Source organism: Typha latifolia, chromosome 2 (assembly GCF_019914945.1).
Source record: "Typha latifolia isolate L0001 chromosome 2, TyphaL0001v2, whole genome shotgun sequence".
Classification (NCBI taxonomy): Eukaryota; Viridiplantae; Streptophyta; class Magnoliopsida; order Poales; family Typhaceae; genus Typha; species Typha latifolia.
The window spans coordinates 16041754-16059733 of NC_133087.1; the positions used below are offsets into that span (position 1 = coordinate 16041754).

The 17980-nt window shown below is 38.5% G+C and overlaps 3 protein-coding genes across 8 annotated transcripts; all 3 read right to left on the reverse strand.

Annotated features, from left to right (window-relative positions):
- Nucleotides 1–207: 207 nt before the first annotated feature.
- Nucleotides 208–4342, reverse strand: LOC140781842 (E3 ubiquitin-protein ligase RMA1H1-like). 3 transcript variants are annotated; one of them, XM_073128101.1, is made up of 3 exons: nt 4176–4342; nt 3981–4037; nt 208–1110 (listed from the first exon to the last, which is right to left on the reverse strand). In XM_073128101.1, the coding sequence occupies exon 3, from the start codon at nt 1056–1058 to the stop codon at nt 375–377; it is 684 nt and encodes a 227-aa protein (XP_072984202.1). In that variant the 5' UTR covers nt 1059–1110; nt 3981–4037; nt 4176–4342; the 3' UTR covers nt 208–374. The 3 variants fall into 3 exon arrangements, with proteins under 3 accessions (XP_072984202.1, XP_072984201.1, XP_072984204.1); XM_073128100.1 differs by lacking the exon at nt 3981–4037 and having other exon boundaries at nt 4176–4340; XM_073128103.1 differs by lacking the exons at nt 3981–4037; nt 4176–4342 and adding an exon at nt 1287–3964.
- A 339-nt stretch (nt 4343–4681) lies between these two features.
- LOC140781837 (uncharacterized) lies at nt 4682–12480 on the reverse strand. 4 transcript variants are annotated; one of them, XM_073128087.1, is made up of 8 exons: nt 11500–12480; nt 9772–9900; nt 9585–9686; nt 8788–8964; nt 8555–8653; nt 6958–7104; nt 6670–6784; nt 4682–6070 (listed from the first exon to the last, which is right to left on the reverse strand). In XM_073128087.1, exons 1-8 carry the CDS (start codon nt 11581–11583, stop codon nt 5010–5012), a joined length of 1914 nt encoding a protein of 637 aa, XP_072984188.1. In that variant the 5' UTR covers nt 11584–12480; the 3' UTR covers nt 4682–5009. The 4 variants fall into 4 exon arrangements, with proteins under 4 accessions (XP_072984188.1, XP_072984187.1, XP_072984191.1 ...); XM_073128086.1 differs by having other exon boundaries at nt 4682–6076; nt 11500–12478; XM_073128090.1 differs by lacking the exon at nt 8788–8964 and having other exon boundaries at nt 11500–12479.
- Nucleotides 12481–12755: 275 nt separating this feature from the next.
- LOC140781841 (membrane steroid-binding protein 1-like) lies at nt 12756–17551 on the reverse strand. Its single transcript, XM_073128099.1, has 2 exons — nt 16726–17551; nt 12756–13369 (listed from the first exon to the last, which is right to left on the reverse strand). Exons 1-2 carry the CDS (start codon nt 17025–17027, stop codon nt 12976–12978), a joined length of 696 nt encoding a protein of 231 aa, XP_072984200.1. The 5' UTR covers nt 17028–17551; the 3' UTR covers nt 12756–12975.
- Between the last annotated feature and the right edge of the window lie 429 nt (nt 17552–17980).

Genomic DNA, 17980 nt, shown 5'->3' on the forward strand with positions numbered 1-17980 from the left:
GTTTGGCTCAGTAATTTTTCCTTTTCTTTCTGAAATGCTAAATACCTTGTTAGAGTTATCTAAAAGGGTTTGTGTGGGATATGTTAGCAGTTGATATATCTAACGTAATGCAAAATATCTTATTTTGAGATATATGTATTTTGCTTCGCTCCATGTGTGTAGAGTTTCTTGAAAAATTGTGATTGAAGATCGTCTCAGGACCGAAGGTCATAATAAGGTTCTTCCCTTTCATCTCCTGTATTACAAAAATCTCCTATTAAGGCATAGAACAGTTGTTTCAAGTCCCAATCGACCCCTCTTGGACAAACCTGCCGTATAGTATGTACAGACCGTGCACGTTTTTTTCTTTTTTTTAAAAAACTTTGTTTTTGATCTTAGAACAATAGCAGGCAGAGGAGTGCAAATACGAAGAGGAAGAACCAGATCTGGTGGAGCGACCTCTCCACCTCCATCTCCTGCCTCCTGAGCCGCGGGCTTCCTCCATTCCCAGCCACGTAGTAGGGGCTGGTGTAGTACATGCTTGTAGGCACCTGATTCCCCAGCACCCACGGCAGCACCGCCACCGCCATCTCCCCCAGCACTCCCCCTGCCGTCGAGTGGATCACCCGCGTCTCCATGGGATGATCGAGACTAACGCCGCCGCCGCCGCCGTAACGGGTGTGGCGAGTCGGTGGACGGCCATTGGCACGCTGCTCGTCGTCAGCACGGTACTGGATGCCTTCCCGATGGACCAACGGACGGCTGGGGATACCGAGGCTCTGGTTGGATTTGGCTGCGGACTGGCCGCCGCGGCCATAGAGCGGGACGAGGGCGTCCCGAGAGAGACTAGCCTTGCAGACCGGGCATTGCTGCTGTTGCTGGTTCTGCTGCTGCTGCTGGTGTAGCCACTTGTAGATGCACGGCCAGCAGTAGAGGTGGCCGCAGAGGGTGACCACCGGCTCCACGGCGAAGTCGAAGCATATGTTGCAGTCGAAACACCCATTGGAAGAGGAGCCGTTGGAAATGGTCGCCTCGTCCCAAGCGCTGCACTTCTTTACCTCGCGTTCCTCCGACACCATCCTTCCTCCCTATATCCCTCTTTCTCTCGGTCCTTCGGGTTGATGTAAGACTCTGCAAAGAGAGACAAAGAAAGTAATAAAAGATAGTGAGTTAGTATGAGCATTTATCCACATCAGAGCGCAACCAATTAACAGTCTGGGGACAGTTATTAAATTTATTTTTTAGTAAAGCGTACGATATGAGGCTGAGAAGAAAAATAAACCAATTTCGCTGACACAGGTTCGTACATTAATTCTAGATATCTGTGTGCGCCTACCACCGGCCCACTTTAATTGTCCACAGTTTGCGATCGGAATGGTCATCCATGCCATTGTGTAAAACGAAACTGCTCTATTACTCTAAATGCAAGTAGTGAAGAGGAAAAGAAATATACGTAGGACAACGAAGACCAGGAAATATAAAAGGGCGTTGAATATCATCAAAATCAAACTATAGGGAGAGGGAATCAAACTCCGCAATGCCCCCCCATGAAGATGTAATTGGCGAGAGCATTTTGAATATTTGACTATATTCTCCCTACTTATCTGACCCAATTATCTATTATCAGAGTTAGGTAATAAGATTTGAAGCCTTAATATCCCAGATTTATTCAGGACCCATCGGAGAGGTGTGCACCAACTAGTCAATAGCCTAAACCAAATGTGCCTACCATTCATTCAAGAAATGACGACAGTTCACCTACCAAGAAAGAGTTCAATGAAGTAGATGTGCACAGTAATGGGTCCTCATTCAACTAAATAAAGTAGGCAATTTGAGGAACGGTAGCCATGAAAATAAAGGAAAAGATTAAAGGCCAAAATTATAGAAAATAAATTCAATTGATTTACAGTTACGTAGCTGCCCTAATTAAGGCAGGCATGGGGGTGCTGAGCCCAATCCCCACAAAAAAAAAGCCCCACCTAGAAGAAAAAGAAAAAGTTAAAGCAAACCATGGAAAGGAAATGGACAGAACCCGGGAATAAAGGTGGACGGCTCCAACGCTGGAGAAGCCAAAGGCATTGTGAAGAAAGAATTCAAGATGATAGCAGCTCGTACTATTAGAAAACCAACATAAAGGACATCGTGTTATAACTGAAATCGTTTTGGAGCAGAAAAACATAAAGACGAGAGGAGAGTTGTGACAAAACAAATTGGCACCCACTGAAATCCCGGGCAAAAGCCAAACAATGCCAGCTCCTCAGTGACAAAAGATACGGAACCAACTCGACAAGATTTCAACTGAATTATAGAAAACAAATGACTGATTCAGACAATAAGTATCGGTTTTTTTAAACAGCAGATCCTGATTACAAAATTTATACTTAAAACCTGCCTAATATACTAGCAAGCATCTTATGCTACTCAAAGGATAAGGTACTTCAGTACAAATCAAGAAACGAGATAGATAATGGTCGAGTGATGGTATGAGATGCTTCAAACTTTATTATCTTTAAAAGTCAATGAAGGGTAAACATATGAAACCTAGCTTGATTTATGTGCATATAATCAGGTCTTGTATGCAGTTGGACCTCTGTAGCATTTTCTGTTGCTATTCAAGTTGCAAAATGTGGATCTTGAGTTGAGCCTGATTTATAATTAGAAGATAAAAGAAGAATTATAGTAAGAGAACTCTTTTATGAGGTGTATGGATCTAAATTAAAGCACTACTTTTTAGAGCTAACTTTTGAAGATATCACTAGAAGAATAGCTTATCTACTAAATTTTTGATGCTAATAGAAAGAAGGGCTAACACAACTACGAGGTCACAATTCCTGCAAAAACAACACAATAGAAATATAGAATATGGATCATCCATTGGCTCTGGATCAGATTAAGCTGAAATAAATTTCAAAAGTAAGATTATGCTAATTGATTGAATGCCTGGCAAACCCAAGATCAGATTTTAAAGGGATAGCTCCAATATTTCTATTCTCTAGATGTATGTACAGAACACATGTATGCCTAGACAAATCATGAATGTACACATACAGACATATATATACCCATCCATTTTCATTAAAGAAACTACCTATGTTCTTCATATTTTTCTTGTTGCCTATATCACATATCATACAAAGAGTCCACTACTTTTTACCTATCGGCTTTATCTAATGAAGCTTTAATATTTATCAAACTTGATAATCTTATATAAATCAATATATATTTGCATTTAGATTCAATGTTCAGCATAAATTTGACCCAATTTAGCATGAATATCTGACTACTATTAGATGAATGTAATATGATCTTAAACTTAAGACTCAGTTTGAAGAACCAATTCAAATGTAAAACTAGAATAAAGCCCCATTCCATCTATTTTGGTGTTAGCGCTTCATGACAGTATAAACATACTAAAAGACAAAAGCATCCTAAGATAAATATTGATCAGATTTCAGATAACAAATATATTGAACATATGTATGTCTTTTTTTATATCTTTGTCATCTGAAATCAATCGATAGTATTTTATGTGTTGAAAAGCTTATCTAATTCTCTATAATCTTGTCTCTAATGATTATCTTCAAATTGACTTATGGTATGATAAAATATAACATAAAAAATATAACGGTTTTAGCTTGGACTATAAAGGAATAAAATGATACAAATGAAGTGAATTCAGGTCTAATAACTGGAGGATATATATAATCCAATGGAATTCCGGAAGACAAGCGATAAGAATCTGAACCTCCCATCCCAAAACCAAGAATTAATCAATAATTAAAAGACAAAAGAACCCCCAAATTTCCTTCTTCTTTTTTTCCTTTTATATTTTTTTCCCAGAGCTTGGAGAACTCTAAGAATCGTAAGACAATTCTGATGCCAGAAACGGAGAAATTGAGAAGATCACTTCATAATTAATGTAAGAAGATCGACGGAAACTAGATGTAGAATATCGGACACGGAATTCATAAAATTGAAACCGCTGAGGTCAAGATCAACACCTGAATCAAAAGAAGGAAGACCTCGACCTAAACGATACTTCCGCCGTGGGCTACTCCCTTTGAAAGACGATCAGAGAAGTAAAGATCGGAATTCAAGAAACCAAGAAGCCATCAAGAGGAATAAAAGAGGAAAGAGATCATCAACACATATCGTCCATCTCGGAGATAAGAAATCGGAGGTCTTAAATGGCATACCTATCTCTCTGTGGTCGGGAGGAGGAGGTGGTGGGGAAAGGGGCCGGATACTTCCCTTCTTGGGTTGAAGAGTTTTAATGGCGAGGACGAAGGGGTCGACGTCAGCTGTCGAGGGGAAGAGAGGATTAGTTATTGCCAACAAATATTAAGTAATAATAATTGGACGGCCCGGATCTGCCTTCGTTTGGTGTGATATTTATAGACGAGAGGCAAGTAAGGATCGTTTCGAAATTGGAGGAAAATAATTAAATGTCTTTGATGATTTTATCAATCATTCATATATTTGTTGTTTATATAAATCCATTTATAATTAGATCGATAATTGAAGATTTGAAGTCATGTTGGATAAATCTGAGATCCTCTAATTACCCTTTCCATAATTTATTGGCGATATTTATAAAGTTGAGAGGTACGCACGATGATCAATAGTCCACAAAATTAACGAGTGAATTTACCTGAACAGTATCAATTGGTAGACTTCTGAGACAAGAGAGAGGGCATGCAAGTTGGATTAAATCCAGATAAAGCTAGATGAGTAGAAGAGTGCAGTTGACTAAACTGTCACCCTGAAGGTATACATAGGAGACAGACAAAACCAACCACCACAAGTTGCAGGTCAGTTCGAGTGTTTGTTACTAGTCGCAGAGAGGGATACAAAAGCCACAAAGGTCTTTAAGTTTACAACCTAAGGCACCAAAATGGCGACAGATAGAGGGTCTGCACATGCTAACGGTTATACTTGGTCTCCGACGACATTGCTCATTTATGCCTACAGAATGCAGCTGTTCCATAAGAGCATGGACATTGTCGCCGCTAGTCGTTTATAAGCTTATTCTAAGGCCCAGCATGGCCGTATCCAACACTTTTGGGGACTTTATATGTTGAAGCTGCACAATCTAGGGTCGACCCTTTGTTAGAACCTGGCTGCTGATGGAAATAGTCTTCAACTACTGCAGCATTCTCCAGAACTGGAATATCACCTATAAGGGTCTTGAAAGCAAATTCAATGCAAGGGTCTGGCCAGGAATCTCCAAACAGTGATGAAAGAGATGATTCAGGCTTGCCCATAATCAATCCACCCAATTCAATCTTCTTTTCAGGATTGGCTTGTTCACCTAAAGGTTCCTTGTATTCTAGCTTTTCAGAAAGTTCTGTAGTAGGCGCCCCCTTTTGTTGATTGGATAATAAGAGAGACCCATCATTTAAGTTGAATTTCTTGCCTGGATTTTCTTGGAGCTGATCAATAAGCGTTATAATCGAGTTACTAGGCTTCTGGATGTCTCCAGCATTAGCTGCACGATCAGCTTTAAGTGCAGCTAACCGTTTGGATGCTCGGAGTGGCATGGTGATTGCTTTGACAGCATTAATTTTCCTCCAACCAAGTGGGCGTCCCCTCCTACGCTTCCCAAGGAGTAATTTGTCCTCAGTCTTGAGCTCCAATTGAGGTTCTTTTAGCATAGATTTGCTAATTCTTGAGCGACGTTTAGGTTTCCTTCCACGCTTCTTAGGATGTGAGTGCTCCATGTTCTTCAGTTCCATCAGCGATCCCTCTGATGGTTTATTAAATCCTGAATCTGGTATACTCTCAATCTCTAGGGGAATGGGATTGATATTTTCTTGCATTGATGAGGTCCTTTCTGCTGTCTCGTGTAGCTTCTTGTCAACCAAACTCAGCTGCACATGCTCTGATGATGCTTCCAGGTGCACCTCATATAATGCCTCTGATGAGTTACAATTGGCAGGCGCTGCAGACCCTCTTGTTACTGATTCTGACATATTATCTTTCCCAGTTCCAAGTATCGGCTGTGAGGCTTGAGCTGCATGAAATGTTGGATTGAGCATGCTATTAGATGGAATTTCCTCAACTTTCTCCTTTTCCAAGTGATTAGCTTGTTCTGCACCTTAAGAAGGAAAATAAAGAAGATAGGTCAGATAGCAACTTTACCAACACAAGTGAAAAACAAGCATAAGACCTCAGCTGCATTAAACACTAAACAGATTGACTTAGGTCTTTGATAAAGGAAAAGGACTCAAATTCTTAAAGACATGATATTATTAAGTCCTGGTTCTAGGCACATTTCTAATACTTGGGTAGGGCACATGTTCCCATGATTTCTGTAGCATAAAATGATATAACACTCATGAATTCTGAAGCAAGAGATTTGAGATTCACACACAGCCAAAACCTACCATCAGTTCTTCATTTTTAGAATTAACATCTTGCCTATTTGTTCTGCTAGTAAGCAAAAAATTGGACTTCTAAAACCACAGCTTCATATATTAATGATACATCTGTAAGAATTATTTCCAAGGCCCACATTTGCTTTTCTATTTTCTCTCTAAATAATTTTGTAAAGAGCATTAGTTCAGTATATTCACACCAACAGTCCCAACAGATGAATAAAATTTTATTTACTTGTCACAGGTTAATTTATTATGACATACTTAAGGCAGTTACTTTGTGTCGAAGACTATGCCAAAAAAAGAATATAACCTTTCTGTGTACTGATCTCCATTCCCATCTCCACTTTGTGAAGTGTTCCCGGTGAAAAAAGACACCTCTTTACCGCCATTCCTCGTATTGTTGATTTGCTTTCTGCACTAGAAGGCTATGGAAGAGCACACATAAGAAACATGGATAAGGAAAGTTAATCATACAATTACACATAATGAGGGAAAACATAGTAAAAGAGCCCCATATATTTAGGAAAGTTTATATATATATATATACAATGCCAAAATAGAAAGAAAGGAGGAATATGAGAATTTTGATAGCACATACATGAGAATCCTTAGCAAAGTTGTGTGCGTCATTGGTGCTTCTTTTCAGCGGTTTCATGATACATTTTCCAATGTCTCCAGTCTTTATATAGCGAGAGACATCCTTTAGGGAACGGAATGCATATCCACTTACAGGATCTATGTAATACTGTAGCATCACGTCAAATAAAAATATTACATATAAGCTTTAAAGAATAAATAATTTCAAGGAACAAAGACAAAAACAATCAGCACTTAGAAAAGCTGCATGAGGCAATTAAGCCAAGACAGCTAACATTAATCATAAAAGTACACACATAGACAAACAGAAATGAGTAGAAAAATAAGTGAGAATCACCAGTTATGTTGTAAACAGCTATCAGTAGTTCAGTACTTCAAATGGAAAAGAGAGAACAATTTGTAATGTTGTAAACAGCTATCAATAGTTCAAATGGAAAAATGAACACTCTTCCAATAAGTATTCAAATGTAAAATTGTGTTTTCTCGATTGTTTTGTTTATATTATGTATCAAACTCTAGCACAAATTTTGATCAGCAATATTACAACATCATGTGCATTCCTTGGTCTGATCAAATACCCCATCTATTTATCCAAAGACATATCATCTAACCTATAAAGCTAGCACTCAGGTTCATCTCAGACCCTGAGCTACCCCAGACCATTACAGGCAAAGATAAAAGGATGACAAACTTAGTAGATCTATTCTGTATGTAAACCAATTGCTACAGGTCACGTGAATCAATGCACTATGCCTAGTAAAATGTCCAGAGTCTCAAACATAATAAGACAATATTTTTAGTTCAAAAAGTCATCAGGAATAGTCTCATCAAAACAGATGGTGATTTCCAAATTTCCAAACCAACAAATGTAACATATTTCTCAAGATAAAAGACATCAACAGATGATCAATTTTACAAATGGATGTCAACCTCTATTTGAAAGGAAACTCCTGCAAGACAAATCTGTTCAATAAATAGACCTGAAAAGTATCAATTAGAGCTGGTTAAGTCTAGCTTATCTTTTGGATTTCAAGCTCATGCAACTCGGTGGCAGCCTCATACAGTTTCTCAAAAATAGAGGAGTTAAACATATAAAAGGATAGCTCGATAACTAATGAACTCATTTAATAGGCATGAGATAGTAAAAAATTAGCACTACTACAATAAGTTTTAGTTTCAATGCACAGATCACAGTATTAAATCTCAGGAACAAAAAGATCATAGCAATGTGGTCCCTTTTCCAGGTTATATTATAGTTATGTACCCCAAGACATATTGTTTCCAATTTGGCAATTTGCTAATTAGAAGTATCTGTGAAAAAAGAATCACAGACAGCAAGTCAATGGAGCTATAAATAATGAGGAAAATCTCGGCAAACTAATTAATATGCAAAAGAGCGGCAAACAGCAAGTCATCCACATGAAATTTCATATCACAACCACTAGCAGAAAGATAAATGAATTAGTTATGAAAGTAATTGTATATCAGTTGTTGATGAAACAAGGATACATATGAGAAAGATAAATCACAGACATCTGAAATTGTTCATAAGGGTATAAGAGAGGGAGAAAAGAGAGAACAGGCAGACGAGATCTTACTGGGTCTTTCTTGATTTTGCCTCTACCCTTTCTGTATCTGACTTCTTTAAGCCATCCATGAGGCAACCCATCCACACCGCTTTCAGTTTGAACAACGACCTAGTGAGTAAAAATAAGCTGATAATGAGATAACTTTCATATGATGCAAAAGTGATTGATATAATCATACAAGTGGATTATTTAGAGTGGCAATTAGGAAATCAAAACACTAGGAAAGTTTAAAAAGAACACACATAGTCAGTGCACTTTCTATTACTGCTCCTTGTTTGATTGATCGGAGTACAAGCACTGCCAACAGAGTTTACAATGATGTTCTTGGTTGTGGAACTGTGTAGATTGTCAATCTGTAGATGCCGAAATACTTCTCTCTTGGAATAGAATCTCGAACTAGTCAATGGATCGATGAATATCTGAAGAAGAGATAATACAATATAAAATAAAATACTTGACCAGTCTCAAAGGCCATGCTACATTGATACAACAAAGTTCTCCTTCCATTAAGATCATGGATTAGTCACATGGGCTATAGTAGATGTTTCTGCGGGTATCTCTCGAATCCACGTGTTTGACAATAGTACAATACCATCAAATAAATGAAATTATGTAACAATAGAGATAGCATACTAAGGCATATGTCAGAAGTAATGTGGTGTAAATTTATCTTTCTTCACTTATGTTACTGAACGAAAAGCGACTTGCATCTGTGGCTGGAAGTATCTACTATAACTAATGAACAACAAGGTAGAATATTAAAAGATTGTTTACATATAATATAGCTTGAAGATGTTGAATTCACGGGGAGATATTGACTGTTGATAGGAAGGTATTACAAGTTCACTAATGGATGCATGAATTGTCCCTGCCATCTTTGGCAATAGTAAAATTACAGTGTATAGTATGCTGATTGAGAGTTTGAGACAAGCTATTATCCAAAATAATATCATACAATAAATGTGCCTTAAAAAGAAACAAACATCTAGCCAGAAAATAGAACCAAAGGAACCACAAGCACAATTATATGCCCCAATACCTTGTATGGTCTCCCAGCAGCTGCACCACTCTTTCTTATTCTAGTTTCAGAAATCCAACCAGTAGGTAACCAATTAAGAGAATCTTGTACTGGCTCTGCAAGCTAATTGTCAATTGACATATCAAGATACTAAGATTTATTTTTCAAATAGTACTTGAAAAGTTCATCATACTAGAACAAATCTTACTTGACTCTTGTTATCCCCAAAAGAAGATACCACACTGGATGCACAACCATCAGCCTTCTTGTTGTTGATATAGCTTATAACCTCCTCTTTTAAATGGAACTTGCAACCAGACTCTAAACACATGTATAGCTACAAGTTCACAAATATATCCAAGTAGTTTTAGTAATGATTCGCTTGTCATGATTGAATATGTTTGACAAAATAATGATTGAATATTTATTTCTACAATATATTAAGTTATCAACTATGAAATATTTATGTTACAGACTTCATCATTGAGGTTATGGTAAGTTTCTCTATCTACAAAAGAGTAGTCGATACTATGTCCCTTGTTGTTAACACTTCTCCATTTTGCCCAAGATTATGCACAAATATTTTCCTAACTTACCATGTAATACTGCACGTGAGGCGGCCAAATAATGGCATGAAACCTTTAATTTCTATTGGAAATCAGAAGAAAAAGTAATTACAATCTTATGACATAAGAAAGTTCTGTAATGCTTCTCTATCATGTGTAGATCAGCCTAAACTTTGATTCCCTACCACGACCACATCAACCATCACAAACTCACAACAAAGTAAAATATCCCATCTTTTCTATGTAATAATAATTGCACTTTTCCGGTTTAGCTCAATTTTACAAAAACCCCCATATACTCTCAACTTAAGCACTTAATGCATCGCGGTTTTGACTAAAGTACAATTCTTATATTTTTCATTATATTTGATCAAAACTATTGTCGAATTTGAAGATCCTCATTTGAGATAAAGTTGTAGAGAATTGAATAAGTTTTCTAATATATCTAAAATAATACCGATCAAATTTTAGATGACAATAATATGATAAAAACATACATTTCTTCAATATATTTATTATATCTTTGTTATTTGAAATTTGGTCAGTATTATTTTAGATGCATTAGAAAACTTATCCAATCCTCTACAACCTTATTTTTAATAAAAAATTTTAAATTCGACTTCTGATTTGGTCAAAACCACAGAAGAGTTAAATGCTTAAGTTGAAAATACATAGGGTTTTATAAAATTAAGCCAAATCACATGAGAGTAAAATAAAATTTTCCCTTAAATTATTAATGTTGTTTCGTTTGCATTAATTCCTAGAATGAAATTAAGGAAATTTTTACTTCACATCTTCCCTTATTAACTTATTCCGATCCTTTCCCTTATTAACTTATTCCGATCCTACCTTATTGCGTTTCAAATCTACCCTTCCGTTTCCCTGAAAATGTTAAAATAACAGTCCGTGATATTAATCCTTAGTTAATATAACCATACCTACCAAATTACTATGCTAACCCTAGCCAAATTGATTGAAACCCACATAGATACAAATTTGACTTCAACCAAAACTCCACTCGCCCTAACTGAACATTCTAATAGTCACTTGAAGTAATTAGATGAAGTAATGGTGGGATTGAGAATAAATAAATAAATATAAAAATAAGGCAATTTAGACCTTACAAATATTTAGATTCAAAATAAACAGAACATTCCTTCAGTATCTTTGCGTTAAGAGTATAGAACCTATCAAATTAAAGTTGATCTAGGGTTTGATTTTGACATTTCTAGCGACATAGAGGACTCAGGTTTCCAGAGCAAACTAGAATAACTAAAATCCCCTAGAAATTATAGTTGCAAGAAAACAGAAAGCGAGATCGATAAAAATAATAAGCACAGGCAAGCGGAAGAGGAGACCGATCCACCTACCGAGGACACCGTTCCATTCTCCGTCGTGTTGACCTCCACCGTCCACCCCTCCGGCAGCCACTCTGGCCGCTCCTTCGCCGCCATTCCCCTGAAATCCTCGCCTTCTCCAGCGATCTCTCACAAAATCCCTTTCTTTCTCTCCAAAGTCTCACTCCTCTCTCTCTCCCTCTCTCCCTAACAGTGTGGCCGAAGAGCTCGGCCTTGAAAGAGAAGCGGACACCGAAAGGCACGTGATGTGTCCGCGCGGCTCCACGTGCGTCCCCTTGGAGCCGAGAGATGTCGATCGGACGGCCAAAGTGTTCGTGCGACTCTTGCTTCGAGGTGGAGATGTGGGCACAAAGCTGCGAGTGCGAGCGGGAGATCCGTACTAGCGGTAGTGGAGAGAAGTTAATACCAGATGCCCCTCTAAATGACCACTCTACCCTTGCTACGGTTGTGTTGTTATCAGTTGGACAAGGGAAGAAGTAGGTGGGGGGGTGGGGGGCATTAACAGGAAAAAGAGGTGGAATTTGGAAACGTGCGTTAATCGTGATGTAAAGGGTATGGACTGTTAGAATGCCCGTTATGCCCCTCTGTCTCTGCTGAAGGGAGAGCGTTACCCGAGGTTTACGTACTATACAGTATCTTTATTTGTTGGAAAATATAGCAATTAAATTAAAGGACAAGAAGTTGACGCGGAGAGTATGGCTGGATGAGCTCTCACAGGAGAGAAGGCGGGGGGGCAACGGCAAGGCTCGGATCTGACAACGGAGCAATGACAAAGCTCGAATCCAGCGAGAGAGAGCTATGGAACCGGCAAAAACCCCTAGAGAGAGGACGACAGGATCTTAGATGGTGGAGATGAAGAAAGAGAAATAAGGAGGAAAGAAGAGGAAGAGGAGATAATAATAGAACAAGGGGAAAACATCCTGGTAGAGCCAGGTGGCTAGGGAGGAGAGAGGGGGCAAAGTCACGGGCGGCAGCAGCGCAGAGAACTCTCATAGTGATTTCCCCTGTGGTGACTATCGTTGGATCTACTTCCAAATTTCCCAGGATGTAGCATCTAGAGAACATGCTAGAACTCTTGATGCGTTAAAAAAGATCAGCATCGCGTGCCAAATAAGTCTAAAACAAAAAGCATAACATCCTTTTCAAAAGAAACATATATATATATATATATATATATATATATATATATCTGTCAAAATCCAAATGCAATCTCCCCTAACCGTACCAATATCACTACATATCATCAGATCATCACAAGCTATTCAAGATGCAACAAGAAGGGAACCCTTGAATTAAAAAAAAAACCAAGTACAGGTTATTGCAGATTATCACAGTTACAGCATTGACTTAGACCTGCCATATATCATAACAATCGGTATACAGGAAAGACCACTTAGCTAAACCAATACTACTAAAGTTTGAAGCAAATTATGAAATGCAACTCGAATGCACTGCTAGATCGACAACTTTAGTTTACTCTTTAGAGACTTAATCAGCATCAACTTCTTCAACAAGGTCTGTCAGCTTGTCCTCTGCCTTCCTTGCCTGTTTTGCATCTTCATGGCTTTCTGACCCATTTTCCTTTGGTTCCACAGCATGGCCTGCTTGACTAATTGTACTAACATCAGCGGCATTTTCTGATGCTTCAGGGGGATTGGTAGCACCCACCTCTGTGGCAGGCACTGCTTTCTTGATCGTTCCAACCTTTACATACTTGCTCATGAACTTGTACTCCCAGTCCTGCAAGGCGTCGAGCTCAAAGGGTCCAAGGCCTGAGATATCGCCAGTCAAATCTTTTTGTTCAAAGGACATTTTCGCCAAAGCTCTACTTGCATCTTTACCAGCGAATAATCCATATGGGCCGTCGGGTCCATAAAACATCCTGCAAAACACCAAAGATAAAAAGAACTAAGATGACCCTTTGAGCTCTGGAAAGAACATGAAAAACTAAGATGACCTCCGGAAACTCTGGACATTGCAAGTATTAAATAGCACAGTGAAATATATATACTGCAGTTCATTGGATGCAAGAGGATTAACCTCACAAGACTTGGTACATGGAGTGAGTATGCCAAAACTAGGTAATCAACTGAATTTAATCAGATGCAAAAGGGATCATCTACAACAGAACAATAACTTGGAATAGATATGCTACATGTGGGTTTCCAACTGCTTATAAGTCAAAAAGGCTAGTAGAGAAAGGTAAAAAAAGGAACAAATAGCAATGCAAACTTTTCCAACGGAATTTAAACTACCAGCCGTAATAGTTTTATCTTAAAATAAGTAGCCAAAGAATGGCCGAGAACATATTTAAAAACTAACATACTACAACATAAAAGAGGAGATGGTCATATAAATGTGGCGCATCCAAAAACCAACATACTACAACATAAAAGAGGAGATAGTCATATAAATGTAGCATGCGGAAGGACAGGTTGATGCAATCTCTTTATTTACCAGATTCAAAAGGAAAATAAATGATATACAGAACCAGAATTATCTTCAATGAAACATGATAAGTTCATTTCCCAAAATCTCATAAATCAATGTTAAGGACTTGACAGTAGGTCAGTAACTAGATCTCCAGTGAAGAAAGGTTCTGGTGGATAACACCAAACCTGCTCTGCAATTTTTACCAATTCCTTTGTTCTCATCTACCAAAAGCCCTTCTAACTATATCAGCTTCTCTAAATAGGTTTAGCCATGAGATGAAAGTGTAAAATGCATTCTAGATATTGAACCATCAAGGTAATTTTTAATGTAATATGCAATTATTTTCAGGAGATCAGGGCAGCATCTTCGGCTCATTGCACATATTCCTAATAGTCTTGAATATTGTGAGGAACCTACGTAAGATGATTACATTTGGATGTATCTATTGCAGAGAAACCCAAAAACTTCAAAGAAGATCCAATCACAAACAATTTCGAACTAATGTTCTACAGTTCCAACATCGTAGTGCTACCTCAATTCAATGGTCAGGAAGACTGAGGTTTCCTCTATATTTCCTGTAAGAATGGACAACAAAATTATCCTCTGAGTGAGGAAACAAGATTTGTTTTTTTAATGCAATCTGCTGGTTCAAATCTCACTTGGATTTTCTCCACTTCTCTATGACCTGTTATTGTTTTATTTGTGCGCATACAGTCCTCGTTTTAGCTATTACATTGCGCATCAGACACTTGGATCTTCCAGTTAAATGGTTAACGTACTATTTCACATGTCTGGATAAACTTTTAGTTCAAGAATAGAAGATGGTTCAATGCAACTTCGCGTCACACGATTTTCAATTGTAATATCATGTGGAACAGTGCAACTAATATTCCCTCGGATGAACATAGCATAGAAAGATATTCTCGCATATATTTGTGAATTAATTGCAGAACCTTCTAGCTTCTGAATACCAGCAAAAAGCGAATGCTTGTCAAGAGCTTTTTGGCATTCATCCGAAGTGGCTTCACAACTCCAACAATCTTTTAAAAGTCCATCTATATCATTTGTCATCTTTATGCCACTTCGGATAAATCTTTCTAGATGAATGAGTATTCCATAGAGGCTTAAGATTCTTGAAACAGAATCACAAAACAAGAGAAGCAAGAAATGCATGTAAATAACTTTCAGTTGAAATATATAGACCCATTCTAGAACTTTCATGAATTAGTGATCTAATCTGGAATTCGTATCCATTTCTGATGACATGCTCAAGGTACGACATCAATGTGATTTTAGTTAACTATAGTAGATAACAACTAAAATAGAACAAATATATGATAATATGAATACAAATTATATACCTAATGCAACTTAAATTTTACTATGGCAGAATAAAAAAACATTATAGCTTTATAATAATAGAGACATTAACTTCAAATTTTGGTACATGATGTCGAATTCTTTCTCATGATCAGCATGGATTTGTGATATTTTACCAACCATGTCACTCTTGTTTTGATAGATATGTTAGTTTTCTAACAGATCATTAAACTCCAAAAACATAAAGTTGAGCCAAGATGCTGGGGTCAATATTTTATAGATAGATGCACTAGACAGAACTCAATTGAAAAGGTCTTATATTAAGATTGAATTGAAATAGTTCAGGAGGGGATTTTGGCGCACTTAGATTTGTACTGCACAGGGAAAATAATCTGTTAGGCTGGAATGGGCATGCATTAAAGTGGAGTCTTCTTCGGCAAAACTGGATAGATCTAGACTTGATTCACAATTAAATTAGGCAGGATTTGGCCTCAGCTTGATCAGGACTAATTGAACTGGAATCAGATATTCGCTTAGGCTCAGGCTGGATTCACATTCAGCATAAAAGACTCAATTTCAGATCTGGGTTTCAGAAGGAACTGGTCATTGATCATGATAAGACTGAGATAAAGAATTCGGCTTGGATCAGATGACCTTACAATTTGAGATGTTGACTGGAACAAGCATAGGAGTTCAAATCATAATCGAGCCAAAGCATGTGAAAGATTTGAACAGGGTCACGTTTACAATAAATAAGAAAACAAGTTGCAGGCCCAGATCTTTATGCACCTATTATCATACTAGAGCAGGGTATAAGAGCCCCTGCTGAAAGCTATTGCTGGTGAGTATTTTCACCACAAATAGTTTAGTTTGTCTCGTGTTTAAATTTTGATTTGGACATAGACTTGGTGTACTGTCATGGATAAATTTCACAGATTGATCCTTTTCAAGAGACAATAAAAAAACACAATGATTGTCTTTTGGATACAGCACCAATCAGAAAGACATCGACTTATCAAGATTGCACATAAAATAACTGGTGGGAGAGATCAACAACCATGGCATCTTGCAAGTTGCAAAAACTAATTCAACCAATGCCCTACCATCCTACCATTATTTAGATATTAGGGCTCTAAAATTTTATCAAAAGAACTATTAAATATTTTTACTTCGGTTACTCAATATCGCTTCACGCACAAATTAATCTACTCTGGAGAGTGACAGTAGCTAAATATCTGATTCTTGTCGAAATGTCCACTTCAAAGACTCTAATCCCTTTGATACTAGGTGCACTCCAAATTTTATCGAATCACTCATCTCGTCGCAAGAACTAATAAAATTTACTCCGACAACTCGAGCTAGAGTAATTGTTTATAGTGTTTTGGCAATAATCAAAGCATACATAACAATTCAAGCTCCAAACTGAGGAAACCCTAGAATCGAAACATATCAACAGTAAAGTCAAGGTAGAAAGATCATCGAGACCTGCTCTGGGTGACGTCATAGATCTGGCCTTTGACGGCCATGAGTAGGGGCTTCTCGGGATCGGAGCCGTCGTAGGCCTTGAGCTCCTCCTCGGTGATCTCCCCGAGCTGGATGGGAGGCGGGAGCGGCTCCACCTTAACGAGGTCCCGCTTCCTAGGGGGCGGCGGCGGCGCCGCGAAGAAACCCGACACCACGTGGTAGAACACCGCCGACACCGCCACCACCGTGAAGAACGCCGCCGGAGAGAGCCCCGTGTATGCTACGATCGCGTGCTTTAGCGTCTCCCACAGCTCCGCCGCCATCCTCTCTCTCTCTCTCTCTTTCTCTTATCTCTCTTTCCAGTATCCGCTCCGCTCTCTTTCTCTTCCCCTCTCACACGCACACAAACACCGAGGGAGAAAAGAGACGAACCCTTTCTACGGAAGTTATATTTGGAAGTGGTTGATGGAATAGATAATTATGGTATATTCAAATACAATATTTATTATGTTGAACACTGTCGGTAACCGTAGAGGTGGGAACTACTACTGGCGAGTGCTTTTGATATCCCCCACCCACCCAAACTGTCCCTACGGATCCTCCGGATCCAGGAAAAGGAAAGGAAGCTCCGGACCCTTCGGATCAAGGGAAGGGGAAGGAAGTCGTGATTGATCAACAAGGCTGCCACTAGCAATCCTACCTATGCTCATAAGCCTGATTGGGCTCCACAAAGCTTAGGCAACCATTGCGAAGGTTGGGCACAATCCTAAAGCATATAATCTTGCAGACAGGAAGAAGGTCAACCTCGAACTTCTGCCCAGAAGTTGCAAGGAATTAAAGTTTAGTATGTATGGTAAGTTTTTAGGAAAACCCATAGTTATCTGGCCGGCAGTCGTGAGGTATGGACGCCTTTCCTTGTCTCTGATATGACTAATGGGTTCTATCTATTCTGACTTACGTCTCTGATAATAGTGGAATCCAAATCTTGTCCGATGCTAATGCAAGTCCCATTTGGTGGGGGCATTACGTACATGTTGGTGCTGAAAACAAGTCTCTCTCTTGGCTATCGGATTAATTGACTAAGAAATACGAGACGAGAGCCAGTTGATTGATCATTCTTGTACATATTTATCATAAACCCTGGTCTTTTTGTGGACTTTGGTGCCAGCTCCCACACGGCGGCCCCCTTTGGCATTCTTTCTCAAAGCAGCTTGGCAAGGTGATTGTAGCTTCCCTTTTCCTTAAATAACTAAAATGCCGTACAAGCACTTGAAAC

Bases quoted from the DNA above. Each gene is read 5' to 3' on its own strand.
- LOC140781842 (XM_073128101.1), bottom strand. From the start codon at position 1,058: ATGGTGTCGGAGGAACGCGAGGTAAAGAAGTGCAGCGCTTGGGACGAG.
- LOC140781837 (XM_073128086.1), bottom strand. From the start codon at position 11,583: ATGGCGGCGAAGGAGCGGCCAGAGTGGCTGCCGGAGGGGTGGACGGTG. The intron at 9,687-9,771 runs GTAAGATTTGTT...ATTGACAATTAG, and splicing joins TTGGGGATAACAAGAGTCAA to CTTGCAGAGCCAGTACAAGA. The intron at 6,785-6,957 runs GTATGTGCTATC...GCTCTTCCATAG, and splicing joins ACTTTGCTAAGGATTCTCAT to CCTTCTAGTGCAGAAAGCAA.
- LOC140781841 (XM_073128099.1), bottom strand. From the start codon at position 17,027: ATGGCGGCGGAGCTGTGGGAGACGCTAAAGCACGCGATCGTAGCATAC. The intron at 13,370-16,725 runs GTCTCGATGATC...GGTGTTTTGCAG, and splicing joins TATGACGTCACCCAGAGCAG to GATGTTTTATGGACCCGACG.